Genomic DNA, 15051 nt, shown 5'->3' with positions numbered 1-15051 from the left:
GCAAAAACGAACCATTAGGTCAAAGGAGCTGCCTGTTACAAGATTATTGGCCCAGATCTGGGGAAAGCTACAAATTAATTTAATTAAATTTAAGTGTGGCACAACCAAGACTCTTCCAAGAGCTGATAGCCCGGCTAAACCGAGCATTTGGGACAGCAATGCCTTTGTAAGAGAGGTGACCAAAAACCTGATGATCACTCTGACTGAGCTCTGGAGATCCTGTGATGAGATGGGACAAAGTTCCAGAAGGACAACTATCATGGCAGATTTACTAGACGAAAGCCCATGAAAACTCCACTTGGAGTTCTCCAACAGGCACCTGATGGACTCTCTGACCTGATGAAACAAAGATTTAATTGTTTGTCCTCAATTCAAAACGTTATGTCTGGAGCACAGCTCATCACCTGCTCAAAACCATCCCAACACTGAAGCATGATGGTGGTAGCATCATGCTGTGGGTTTTTTTTTCTGCAGCAGGAACTGGACAACTGGTCAAAGTTGAGGGAAAGCTGAATGCAGCAAAGTACAGAGATAGCCTTGATTAAAAAAAAAACTGTTTCACAGCACTCAAGTCTGGGCCAAAGATTCAGATTCCTATATGACCACAACCCTAAGCATACAGCCAAGACAACACAGGAGTGGCTTGTGGCTAACTCTGTGAATGTTCTATTAAACATGTACTCTGAAGAGACCTGAAATTAACGGTCCACTGATGATCCCCAACCAACCTGACCCAGCTTGAGAGATGTTGCCATGAAAAATGGCAGAAAACCCCCTAATCCAGGTGTGCAAAAGTATTGAGCCTGTACCTGCTGCCAAATGTGCTTCAACTAAGTACTGAGCAAAGATTGTATATTTTTATGTACAGGTGATATCAGGTTGCAACGTACCAAAATATAAAAAAAGTGGAGGGGGTCTGAATATTTTCCGAATGCAATGTATGGACACTGATCAGGCATACCATTATGACCTAATAACATTATAACAGGTGAAGTGAATAACAATGATTATCTCTTCATCATGGCACCTGTTAGTCAAAGTTGATGTGTTAGATAAAAGTCCTGACCCGTCCTTAAAAATGTTCAAGCGAGTTTGACGAGACAAATTGTGATGTGTAGATGACTGGGTCAGAGCATCTCCAAAACTGCAGCTCTTGTGGGGTGTCCCCGGCCTGCAGTGGTCATTATCTATCAAAAGATGTCCAAGGAAGGAACAGTGGTGAACCGTCAACAAGGTCGGTGGGCGGCCGAGGCTCATGGATGCATGTGGGGAGCGGAGTCTGTTCCGATCCAACAGATGAGCTTTTTAACGCTTGATACTCAACGGGTCAGAACTGTTTCGCCAGCAAAAAGGGGGACCAACAAAATATTAGGCAGGTGGTCATAACGCTATGCCTGATGCCTAACTATATTTTAAGTGATGTGAACAGTTAAGGTCATACACAGTTTCCAGAGTGGGAGCAGAATCTTTATGTCATTTATGTATAACATTTTGCTAGAAAAGCACCAACAGACCACATTGTATATACATTTACACCAAAAGGGGACAAATGAAAACAGTTATCCCTATAAACTGTACATAGAAACCCTTAGGCATGCCGCATGTAGTGTACTTAATAATCAGAATCACTTCCATATTTTAAGTCGTGTTTTGTTTTTTATATGATTTCACAAAATATTTATAAAACCGCTGCATGGTTCTGGTCTGTTTTTGACCCTGTTGTGGTAACAAAAATTTTGGAAAGAACAAAAAAGACCAAAAGGCAATAAATTTTACATTTCGTCTGTCTTTTAAGACCAGTTTTATTTCGGTTTTATTTTGTATTACAAGAAATTCAGATATAAATGTTTTATTATAAACACTTTTTTAATAGTCCATTAGTTTATCATCGAGCTCCTGCATCCAGGCTGAGACAGGATTGATGTAAACGTTTTTTTTTTTCATTTATGACATCTAGGTCATCAGAGTCAACACTGTACAATAAACAATGTCATGTGTGTGACACGCAACATAAAATTAGCGCTAGTTTCATATTGGCTAGTGTCATATTTTGGCTGGTTCATTTGTATAAATGCTTTACTTCTATTAACCAAATGCTGCAGACAAGTGAAGGATGAAGACAGTCATCACATATTGGAATAAGATTGGAATTGGAGACTGGATCATTGTGCAAAACCAGTTGAATATTTGTACCACCAATAATACTTTCTAAATGTATGCTATATGCTAAAAATATTGGGACACTGGACTTTTCCCACGCATATGCGATTCTTTCGCAAACTGTTAGCACACAGTTGGAGGCACACAATATTGTAGAAGGTCTGTATATGCGGTAGCATGGAAGTTTCCCCTTCACTAGGAGGGGATCCCTCACTAGCAAATGGGGATAAAATGTCCAATGGGATTTTCAAAAATTAACAACTTTTGTCTGGATTATTTTGGTACAACGGCTAACCACTTACATGTGAGGATTGTACAGCTGCAGTCGAGAGGTTTTACACATTTTTACATTTCCGGAAAAAGTCTTCAGTGTCGATGCTTGGTAAAGGTCATAGGCTAAAGCTTTTTAAGAGAAAAAAAGATATTCGGGATAGAGCGAGAAATTGCAAAAAGCTCTAACGTCATGTGATGTTCAAGTTAGTGTTTTATTCCTTACATGAACATTCCACATTTGCACCTGAAATATGAGGACCAGGTTATAATTGGGCCACTTATGACAATGAAGTCATAAAAAAAAAAAAAAAACACAAATGTGATACAAAAGGAGCATCGCAGTGTTAAATATATAAAATAATGACAAACGTGTACTTTTTATAATTTATACCACAGTGTGGCTGAATCCGATTGTTCAGAAGGTTAATAAAGAGGCTGGTGAACAAAATTGATTGTGAATAGCTGCTATAATGCAAGTGGTAACAGGAATTAACTCTTTTGTGGACATACAATATTAAATGCAAAAAAAAAAAAAAAGAAAACCAAAACATCAGTATTGAACAGAATCCAACAATGTTAGCAGAAATGTTATAGGCAAATGATCAGCTTTTATCAGTGGGAAACTAATTAAAGATCTAATTAGAAACAAAAAACAACAAAGTAATGATTGAAAAACTTCACATAAATGCAGTTCCCTGACAAAAAAACCCCAAAACAATTATTTACATGGTCTACAAATTGACCAGTGTTTAGTAGCGCTTATTTAATCAGGGAAAAAAAACAACAACAATAAAATTTAAATAAAGTATAATAAAATAAACGATAAACATTCATCTAGTAATCTGGCAATAGACTGGTGTGTAGTCAGTATAGTGATACTTCAATCTGAACATTTTTATATTGTTATATGGCACTTTTATTCTTTATTTAATACTATCCAAACCATGACCTTGACATGAACCATGACAATGCTATGACATCACAATTGATCAAGCCATCGACCTAATAACACTTTAATATCGATGTTGAAACATTATGCAATAAAGCGTTCGTCCTTCTCTCAGACATATAAATCATTTACGTCTCCGTTTGGGGGTAATCTAAATTGTTTGTGGGGTTAGGTTTATATTCTTTTGCGGAACATTCGACAAACACTGCGATACGTTGGACGTGACAAGTTCAAAAACACTTCTATAAAAACCAAGTCCTTTATATACAAACATGACATTTTCTTGTATGAACGAGCGACTCGGTTTAAGATCCCTTGAGTAGATTTTATAATACACGGAAATACATTAAATAACAATGAAAATCTCAATGAGAGTCCCAAAAACAACGATTCCAGGAAACACTGTAAAAAACAAAGTAAAAAAAAATAAAATAATGTCTCGCGTTCTAAAAGTTTTCATCAACCCCAATTAGAGACTGAAATTCCAGCCAGCTACATCCAACTGTTCCAAAATCAGCATCAACCTAGCTTGAAAAGTAGCTAAGTAAAACACTACCAGAGTGTACTGATGGAAAATGGAGGAGAAACCGGAAACAAGTCATCCAAGAACTGTATTTTTGAAGACCCCTTTTAGGAGAAGCTCTGTGACCTGATATGTCTGTCCCTGAACTTTTTTCAGTGTCATCTTTAATGCAGGAGATGTTCCCAAAGGTTCAGGTGAGGCGCTTCCCTCCTGTTTACAAAGGTCCAGATCGGAGAGTCTACAGTCCTGATTGTTCAGAGTATGTTCTTCTATACTGACCATCCGCATTAGTGGATTTGGATGGTTCAGAACCACCACGGGTTGATTTGGTCCTGGACGTTTGACTAGTTGTTCTAGTTTCAGTGGTGTTAAGAACATTTCTCCCAGTGTACCTTTACCCAACAACTGGTTGCCTTTGGAGGACCTGTGTTTCTTAGCCCTCTTCTTCTCTTTTCTAGCTTTCTTGTTTGTGGCTGAAATGTCAACGCATACAAGTTCTAGTGCGTTGTCTTGAGCAGTTTCAGTCTCGGAGCGTTTTCTCTTCAAAACCAGCTTGATGGTTCTTTCTTGTTGGTTTTGCTGGTTCGACGTGCAGCAGACAACAGGACGAGCGGTTACGCTTTCCTCGCTGTCCGGTTTCTCTTGAACTTTGTTTGCAGATTCTGAAGCGGAAAAACATTCCAAGCTTGGCATCCTGATCAAGGCTACAGTAGGATTCAAGGATAAAGCAAGAGGACCATCATTCTGTGCAAGCAAGGTCTTCTCTGACTCCAACGTTGTTTTCTCTGTTTTCTCAGTTTTTTCAGGTTGTGTGGGGGAATCGCTCTTTCTCACTGATGAACTGTTCATATTGGACGATAAGCCAACAGACAGATCTGTCGGTAGAACATCGGGTAAAGATCTACAGAGTTCCGGTTTAATCTCTTCTTTTGCAGATTTCTCTTCCCCCATGGTATCTAGCTTTTCTTTGACTAGATCTTCAGGCGCCTGGGGTTCTTCTAAAACCTCCTCCTTTTTTTCAGTCAGCTTACCGGACTCCTGTATGATGCCCGGCAACACACTGGTTTCCTCCTCTGCTTTTAAAGCAGGTCTACATACTCTTGGGTTGTCTGTGCTTTCTTTTGATTCTAAACCTACAGACATCTGGGCTTCTATTTCTTTTGGGTGAACGCAGCGCAGAGCATCTTGAGGAATGGGGCAGAGTGAAAAAACAGATGAAATGACAGGGAGTCCTTGATAACTCAATTCGGCATCTTCCAGTTTGTTTGGCGATGGTTCCGAAGCTCTGTTCTCATATTTAAATCCTTCGGCTTTAATACTCTTGTCTTTCGTAAGTGGTGAAACATTTTTTACCGTGCAGTTCATGTGAGACTGCGCCTTAAACTGTTCCGTCACAACACCTTGTTGTGCACCAGCTGGTTGTTCTGTAAATTTGCGCAAATCTGACGGGTTCGACACTTCTGACTTTGAGACGGCATGCAACCATTTACTTGAAGATCCCGGTACCGGTGTCACGTTCTTCCTGGAACAAAGCGCTTTTTTATTTACCTCGGTTTCGTTTTTAACATTTACCTTGTCAAGTGCTAATTTCTTTAGATGTGATCGCTGGACCAGATGCTCAGGAATGACATTTGCCTTAGGGGTGATTTCATGGTTCGTATTTATCGGTTGATCATTATCTGCAGCAACTCTACACTTAAATGCCACTCGGCTTGTTGTGGAAGTTACAGTATTACTTTGCTTATCCACTTGTTGCGGTCCGGGTAGCAGCTGTGGGACCAGCCGAAGCTCCAGTTCTCGTGTACCGTTGACATTTTTCACCTCCACCAATTCAACGAGGCATCCGGCCGGAATTGTAATCTCTTCGGGACAGGATACTGTTAAGGGCTTGTTATGTTGTATCGGCTGGTTTAATGGCGCAAGCAGTTCGACTTGGACGTTAGACTGGGGAAGGTTTCTTTCTTGGGGACTCGATATCATCAAAGGATGGCTGTGCTGGATGGGCTGGTTTAACGGCGCTAGCAGTCCCACTTGCACCCCTGACTTTGCACTTGACTCAAGAGTCATAGCTGGTCGCCTCACAAGGATATTGGGTCTTGTCTTTTGTTTTTCTGTTGTCTGAGTCACTTGTTTTGTGGATGGTACCCCTTGTCTGAATCGCTCAACAGGGATAGTGGGATTCGCTGTAGATGGAACGGACTTTTGTGCTACATGTGCCACTTGAATATTTTGCATAGGTCCAAAAATAACCGACTTTTGTGCTACTGGAGCTTCACTTTGGTTGCTAAGAAGTGTCTTTAAGTGTTTATTAGTACTGACTGGAAGTCCAACTTGAATTTTCGGGATTATTTTGGGATGAACTGGTGTCTTGGCTGTGCCACTTACCGCTTGGCTCTGAAGCGGTGGCTTTTGCTGAACTGTGCGGTCTCCAAAGATGTTGACATGAACTCTCGGAAGTACACTTGTTACAGCAGTTGATTCTAAGGATGTTCTTTCAGTCAAATTTTTTATACACTCCACTGCTAAAGTGGGACCTACTTCTTTAACAGTGGAGACTGGTGGATGGAATATCCCGTGACTAACTTTGCATACTGCATGAGTTGTATTGGGTACAACGCTGGATTGAGTCTTGATCACGGGTAGGCTGCAAGTTGTACTTGAAACATGGTATGGTGCACTAGTTTTTGTCTGACTAGTATTAGAAAGTAGACTGGACAAATTTTCTGCTGAACGGGTCAATGCCTTCACGTCATGAGAAGGTCCGCCCAAGGTTCTTGGATTGGTCAGGCACAGACCTTTAGTCACTTCAAATTTTTTAGGACAATCATTCTTGAAAATTCCATCTGCAGACTTTCCATGTATCCTTTGAATGTGTTTGACCATGTAGTCCCTCCTGACCGCTCCGTAATGGCACCAACTACACTTGTACGGAAACGAGCCTTTGTGTTTCACAAGGTGTCGTTGAGATTCGACCCTTGAGTATGAAACGTGGTTGCAGATATTACAGGAGAAGGTCACTTCCTCATGTTGAGCCACATGCCTTTCATATAGCGCAGTGTCTTTCGTTGAAAAGCGGCATTTCGCACAACAAAGACGTCCATTTAAGCTTTTAAGGGCCTCTTTGGAATCTTTTTTCTTTTCGAGAAACAAGATGAAATTTTGTTGCAAGTTCTGAGAGTTCATGGTTGCGACCAGAAGTTATTCAGCAAAATCTAAAATACGTTTATTGTCAGTACTCTCAGAGTAGATGAGTGATCCATATGTGGGAGTAGAAAGTGGTAACAGACCTAAACAAAAAAATAGAAAATATATGTCATTACTTGTAAATGACATATACACATGGTAAATGTAATTGTTCAACACAATTCAAATAATGACACACTCAATTTATCTCACTGGTACATCAAGTTTATTTTGACATCAGTTATAGTAAAAAAGGCTACATACACTATTTGGCCAAAGAATAGTGGGCACTTGGCAATCGCACCCATAAGTGAGCATAAACCTGTTGTTGCCACACTGTTGGAACACATAACTCCAAATGGCCTCTGTCTTTTTGAAGGTCCAAATTTTCCGAATCTGTTTTCGTTCATTTCTTGATGACAAGTTTTGTATTCATCAGATCATCTATTATCATTTGAAGTTTCATTGTTAATAGTGATGAATTCACTTTTCACTATGTTTGTGCATTTAGGGGTTGGATTACAAATTAGCCTAAATAAAAAAGCAGGTTTTGACCAGTGGTGGACAGTCACAAAGTAAATGTAATTCGAATATTAGCGCATGTAGGACGGTTTGGAGACAAGGTGAGGGAGGCAAGATTGAGATGGTTTGGACATTTGCAGAGGAGGGACATGGGGTATATCGGTAGGAGAATGCTGAGGATGGAGCTGCCAGGAAAGAGGAAAAGAGAAAGTTTATGGATATGGTGAGGGAAGACATGCAGGTAGTTGGTTTGAAAGAGGCAGATGTAGAGGACAGAGGGGTATGGAGACGGATGATCCGCTGTGTGCGACCCCTAATGAGAGCAGAAGAAGAAGAAACGAAGTAGTCACGGTCAATGAACCTGGTCGGGACTCTGAGTGCGCACCCACCGCCCGGAGAAGTTTCCTCACTTATACACTCAGTAAAAAGAGGCGGGGTTTGGGAGACATTACGTCAACAAGGAGAGTTGAATTTAAATTTAAATTATGGATGACAAAAAAAGCTTTAAACCCTCAGGAGCCCAATTCAGAAAAAAGAGGAAAGTAGGGGGGAAATTTGCAAAAGATAAAGGTGTGTATGGAGCTCATTTCAGTAAGCGGATAGTATAGAATTTAATAAAAGCATTTAATGAAAATATGCTAATAACTATACTTCGTTTGTGCTGTGTTGCCTGTCTAGCTTTTATGTTTATATTTATTTTTGCTTGCATAACATCATTTATAGTATGTAGGATATCAATGTGCATAGTTGAAATTACAGCCTAAATAGTCTAGTTGGGTTGTAGTTGAAATAGCACATTGATTTGGTTCCCTTTAATTGAGGTGATCTCATAAAGGTTTTCTATGATTGTACTGAATAGGTGCTGAACTGAGTTCAGTAAGGGAGAATCTTCAGTGCAGTTTAAAAAGAACATTTTTACGACATATTATATAAATAATAATAACTTTTATTTTTTAAGATGTTGTATGCATCTTATGGCTACAATTAGCCAAAGAGTTGTATGGTTTTTAAGTAGATTTGAAGCCCAATACTTTTGTACTTTTACCTGGTGTACCTCTACTTTTACTTACCGTAATTTCCGGACTATTATGCGCACCCAAATATAAGCCGCACACACTGAATTGTACAATGGTATCTAAACAGTAGCCTACCAAGAAAGTCATTGTTCACTGTTTTCCTTTTTCCTTTTACAACAATTTCTCTCAGGAGTTTTTCTTTTGGCATCGTCGTGCGTTTAAAAATCACTATTGGTGAAGCTTTTCTCCCGATGCCGTGCAGCTCAGAACACAGGTGAGGTGCGTGTTTTCATGCCCGGTTGTTTTCAGCATGACGAATGATTCGCATTTCCTGTAAACAGTCCGATTGAGCGGCAGGTCAAACGTCAGAGGAAGCTCATCCATATTTATGATGTGGTGCGGCCCGATTCAGTGGGAGCGCATCCGATTTAATATAAAGAGTTTCATTGGTTCACCTGAACCCGTTCAGCAATTTCATTGGTCTAATGTTATAGGGCTCAGTTTTTTGGATTGAAGCTTGTGAAACCGGGAAAAACCCAGGAAAAATCCATAAATTAGCCTTCATTGTTTAAGCCGCAGGGTTCAAATAGAGGGGAAAAAGTAGCGGCTTATAGTCCGGAAAATACGGTAAGTAAATGCTTTGTGTACTATGTCCACCACTGCTTTTGACCACGCACCAGAGTTTATTGTGGATATAAGACGCCATAGGATATCGATCTGCACCCCAAATATAAAAAAAAAGCCAATGGATTTTGGTTATCAGATATGAACCGAAAGAAAACCTGAACTGGATCCCCACAGCTATTTTCCAAAGTGTATTGGAAAGGTTATTACAATAGCAAAACATTGAGCGCACTGTTGACAATCAACAGTCTCTCTTTCTCCGACAGAACAACTTCCAATATCATAAGTTTGTCCTCAAACTAGCACAGAGTATCTACAGAGACTGCTCTTTTGGATCTGTTGGCAGTCAATGAGAAACTATATACACACCATTAGTTTAGCAGTTTCAACATTTGAAACAGTCAACCACAAGACTCTTTTGTCCCACCTGAAGAATTTCAGAACTGATGGCACAGCATGCCAAAAGTTTGCTCCCTACCTTTGGAATTGGTCATACCAAGACTTTCCAACAAGGATCAGTACTTCTTTTGTTCTCCACATACACTTAATCTCTCAGTGATGTCGTATCCTTTCATTGGTTTTTAAACCACTGCTATGCAAAGGTCACTCAACTCAACTCATAACCCACCATACTCCTGTAGTGCTATGGCTTAACCCTTAAAAGCATTAACAGGAAAAATGGCAAACATATCACATACAACTGTTGCTAAATGCATTATCTGTAACATCTGTACATCTCTGAGGTCTGACTTTTCAATTGGATCCGGACTAAGAGTAACTCTTAGTTAAAAAAAAAAATCTGATAGTTTGCAAGTGGCTCGAAAGTTCGGAGTAATATTTCAAAACAGAGTTTGTACTAATAAATTACATTTAAAAAAATGTGTTTATATATGTTAATTTTATTTACTTGGAATGGGCAATCGAGCAAAATATCACAATGGTTTCTGGCTTGATAACATTATTGATCTCACTGCATATATATAACTTTACAATAAAAAATAAACTCAAAGAAGAAGAACGAGAGACCACTTAGGCCTTATGTTCAAGCAAATGTACTATATTCCCATTCTAAATAAAAAAATTCATAAATAAACAACTAAATGTACATTTTGATCTAAGTGCATATTTTGTACTAGTTCTTTTAGTTTCACCTTTATACACCTGTTTAATTCCCCTGAATTGATCTTGAACCATCTAGAGACGTACCAGCGCCATTTGGATCCCACTTCATGTAGAGTTTGGCATTGGACCTCTTTTAATTTTTTAAGCCTCTGGCATGGAGGAGATAGTATTGGATCGATGATAATCTCAAATGTTGAGCTATTTTATGGGTTGCTTAGTAGCTCCTAGTTCCACAACATCAACTGACTGTATAGATGTAATTACATGCAGGTAAATATAAGTCTAATGTAAAAACATTGAATCAGTGCACGATGATGAATTTAAAATGTTAGTACCTGGTCATTAAACACACTTTATTTAAAGTGTGTCCTCATCATCATCATTTGTTTTTTACTTAATTTAATGACCTTCCACAGTACAACACGAGGCCCCTGGACCTGAGATACATGAGCAACCCTGCCGTTGACACTAAAATCAAAGCCTTACGGTTCGACACATTTAGGCATTGACTCGCCGTTACATCAGCTTTTAAATACAAAAAAAATAATTTCCCACTTCCCTGAATACCACACGACTGACTTTATTACTGTAAAGGTATTGGTAAGCATCTAAACTTTTTAAATTGCTCATTGCCTTTCCATCACAAGCAACTGAATCAACAAAATTGCTAAAAATGCTACTGTACTGCTTCAAACCACTTGTTAAAATCGTCCTCACATTCTTCTATTAAGGATGGGATTGCTGATGTTGTCCTTTAGAAGTTGGGTCAGCTTGTGATTCCACATCCTGATATGAATGAATAAATAATTGGTTATGTCGTAATGGGAGTTCCATGTACCGTAATTTCCGGACTATTAAACGCACCCAAATATAAGCCGCACCCACTGAATTGTACAAAGTTTTTTATTTTTAACATAAATAAGCCGCACCTGTCTATAAGCCGCAGGTGTCTACACTGAAACTAATGAACTTTACACAGGCTTTAACGATAGACAGTGTCTGTTACTCGGCTTTATATTACTAGTGTTGCCTCCTTTGTTCACTGTTACACTACTGGATACATTGACACTGGTGTCGCTTAGTTTTGTAACGTGAGCTAACGTTTCAACAAACCGGATTGATATCATCATTCGGGTAAGAAAAAATGACAAGCAGCAGCTTCTAATTTGCCATTAAAACAAAAAGTATACAGAAATCAAACTATCGTTTGATTGATAACGTTATTGTTTGTTACTGACCCAAATACTGGTTTTTATACAGGTAACTAGTCCTACCTGAATCAATCCACCTCTTAATACCATAAATATGATGCTACGGCTATAGAAACCATCAGTATTATACAGAAGCATACGGGTAATTCAACAAGTTTCTTTTCACTGTAGCCACAGCTGCACTACCCACATACATTATCTCGAGCAGAAGACTCAATATTATCCTCATAAAATGACAATGGGGGTTTTCTGTGCATTTTTTCCACGCATTGTCATTTTCCTGGCTATTTGAAATTAAAGCAAATTGTCTTTTTTTGCGAAAAGTCTACGGAAAAGAAAACGCAAAAGTTGAAATGATTCATAAAAAAAGGCTTAACCACTGTTCGGCTTTTCGTGAAATTAATTTTTTTCTCGTTGTGGAATGGAAAGAAACAGATATTGAATCTACACTAACATATATGAGCTTGTGCAGTTTGCTACGTATGCAGGTTGCGAGCTCCGACTTGAGCGACATGGATTTGAAGCTACTAAGAAGCCTTGTATATGATGACAGATTACATCTGATCGGATAGAAACTCCAACGTAAAAATTAGGCAACAAAATGAAGAGAATAGATTATTGGGAAGAATTTAATACGTAGTCGTGGACGAATTGCTTCTTGATTTTCTAATGCGGAATCAGTGCGAACTTCATTAATGGTTGCATAAAAAAAAAACTGTGGCTGAAACAAGTGCGGGAAATTGCCACATTTGTGGAAGTGGGCATAAAACACTCTGCAGACCGCAAAAGCCAATAAAATGCAAATCATTACAGTTTTTTTTATTCTTTCTGTGTAGCCCAGTAGCAAATTAAACACTGATCGGTGGTTGGGTCCCCTGATGTTATTAAACGCCCATTATTATTACATCATATATTCAAATTTGTATTATTACGTCACAGTATCGAAATCTGCATGCTGAGATGGATAAATAATGCAAGGAAGCGTGCATTCGAGTCCTGGGAGCATTATTAATACGTATTTGAAAAAAAAAATAAACAAAAATATTGAGCATGACAGCAAACTATGCTTGAGACTCGACCGGTCATACGTCATAACACGCACGACCCCGCGCGCGCAGTGTAGAACTAGAATATCAGTCGGAATTGAATGCACGTTGGTGCGCGCGCTCTCTCTCCCACCACACACACACACACACACACACACACACACACTCTTTTGTTTGCGCCAAACGCCGCCATGTCGAATTCCCTTCCTTTTCCCTCCCACCGCACGCAATCGGCACGGCGTAAAACACAAACCTGTCCCTCGGCTCCGCTCCGGCGTGCGATCCGCCGCTCCGTGGCGTCTTAAAATGCGTCATTAATCCGTGGGGATCGTCGGTAATTCTATTAAAAGAAGAAGAGGAAAAAGGGAAAGAGATCCGCGGTTGGGTCGTGCAGCGCGGCGCATCCCATTGGCTGTGTGCAGTGCACTACAGTAGAGCTCTACACAGTCACCACAGCGCTCGGTTTAACCCTGTAAACACCGGAGCTTCCGGTTTCCTCCACATGACACGGTTTCTCTCCGTGTCATTTTGGTTAATACTTTTCCATTTTTACGGCCTGAATATGTGCAAATGTCATCATGGACTTATAAGACCCCCAAAAAATGTCATGCTTGCACCAACTTCATGCTACTGTTTAACATTCAGGTCATTTCTGACATCAGCAGGCGCAGAGTTATGACCTCTTCCGTCATTTCCGCCAAAGGGAATATTTTCATCTTGGGGTTTTTTTTCCCGGGACGTCTGCTTGCCAGATGTGGGATTTACAAACCACTGTAAATAAACTATTAGGCAAATCTGTCCCATCTTCAAATACATGTAGCAATCCAAAATCTAATTGAGCTGTTTGATTTCCACTGATTCTATATGAACTCCATCAGCCAAATTATCCTGATGTCATTTTCTTACTTCTTGTAGATGTTCACGTGAAGTAAAACAAACCATATGCACAAAATGCAAATATACCTGAGAGAAATAAACAAACCCCTAGTGTGGGAATGTTATCGAATAATCAATGATGCCATTCCCAACACACAATTTTGGCCCGACATGTCCAAGTTCCCATTACCGAGGAACGTGTAGAGATCTAGCTAGAGCTGCGCAATCCAATTGGTCCGAATTAAATTGAGAACTCGAAATGAGTCTGTGGATTAAAACGTGGAGAGGAAAGGTCATGAAATTGGTTATAACTTGATACAACTTTCATTCACAATGCTATTCACTTTACAACTAATGCTAACCTGCTATCTGCTTAAGCTAGCATTAGTTAGCTTGTATTAACCAAAACACCAACCTGTAGTTGTACATTATACGGCTAAACCTGACCATCAAACTCGTGTGTTCACTGAACATCCTATTTCCGAACGAAATGTTCTTTGTACTTGTCACGTGTCCTTTACAACAAAGTGAAATTCTTTAAAAATTTATGATTAGCATAATGGGACATGCTAATCAGTGCTCAAATTAAGTCATTGGGTACCCAGTTGTTGTGTAATTCATATATCTTTTACTAAAATAATCATGGGGAATCCCCTAAGTCTGTTTTTTCTTGTAATGGGGGTCTCTAATGCCTTCGGGGGGGTCCCGGCTCCCCCCAGCCCTCATTTCTTATTATATGGCGTGTGATTGGACCCGGTATATGTGTTTGCCGAAACAAGCACGCTATGCCACTAGATGGACTGTGGTGTAGGACCGTGAAAACATACTTTTTTAGACACTCAGACACTGATGTGGGATGAGGAGGTCTGGGGAAAAAAAAGGTGTTCCAATTCACACCAAAAGTATTCAGTGGGTTTGAGGGCAGGGCTTTGTGCAGGACACACCACTCCAAACTCTTATTGTGCTATAGGGGATTGTCATGGTGGAGCACAAAGACTTTGAAGATAAATGTGTGCTTCCAACATTGTGGCTACAGTCTACAAAACCTTAGGTTTCCTGAATTTTCCAATCATATGTGGTTCTTTCCCAAACTGTTGCCACAAAAATGGACACACAATTGTATAGAACATTTTCTCTTCAGTTAAGCTATGAGAATTAAACCTGTTCCAGCGTGAAAATGCCCCTGTGCATGGGATCCGTGAAGATATGCTTTACATGGAATGTAGTGGAAGCAGGCTTGAGTGGTTTGCTATAGAGCCCAAACCTGACTAAAAATCTTTGGGATGAATTTGAATGCTGACTGCACCCCAGGCTGGACATACAGCTACTACTGAATAAGCAAAATCTCCTCAATATCTGGTGGAACATCTTCCCATAAGATTGGAGGTTATTATAGCAGCACATAGGGAATAAATGTGGAACGGAATATTTTGTCTCCCCAGTCAGCTTTGTGAGGTAGTCACCTGGATTGGTTTTTCAACAATCTTGAAGAAGTTCCCATATATCTTGTGTACTTGTTGGCTGTTTTTCTCCAGTTCAACTTATC

General features: G+C 39.7%; 1 protein-coding gene across 1 annotated transcript; it reads right to left on the bottom strand.

The window, feature by feature from the left end:
- Positions 1-2626: 2626 nt before the first annotated feature.
- Positions 2627-13280, bottom strand: znf518b (zinc finger protein 518B). Its single transcript, XM_083566025.1, has 2 exons — positions 12883-13280; positions 2627-7192 (listed from the first exon to the last, which is right to left on the bottom strand). Exon 2 carries the CDS (start codon positions 7086-7088, stop codon positions 3981-3983), a length of 3108 nt encoding a protein of 1035 aa, XP_083422151.1. The 5' UTR covers positions 7089-7192; positions 12883-13280; the 3' UTR covers positions 2627-3980.
- Between the last annotated feature and the right edge of the window lie 1771 nt (positions 13281-15051).

Source organism: Silurus aristotelis, assembly GCF_946808225.1.
Source record: "Silurus aristotelis genome assembly, chromosome: 17".
In the NCBI taxonomy this organism is placed as follows: domain Eukaryota; kingdom Metazoa; phylum Chordata; class Actinopteri; order Siluriformes; family Siluridae; genus Silurus; species Silurus aristotelis.
The sequence above is the reverse complement of the archived record's forward strand: the minus strand, read 5'-3'. Positions and strand labels throughout refer to the sequence as shown.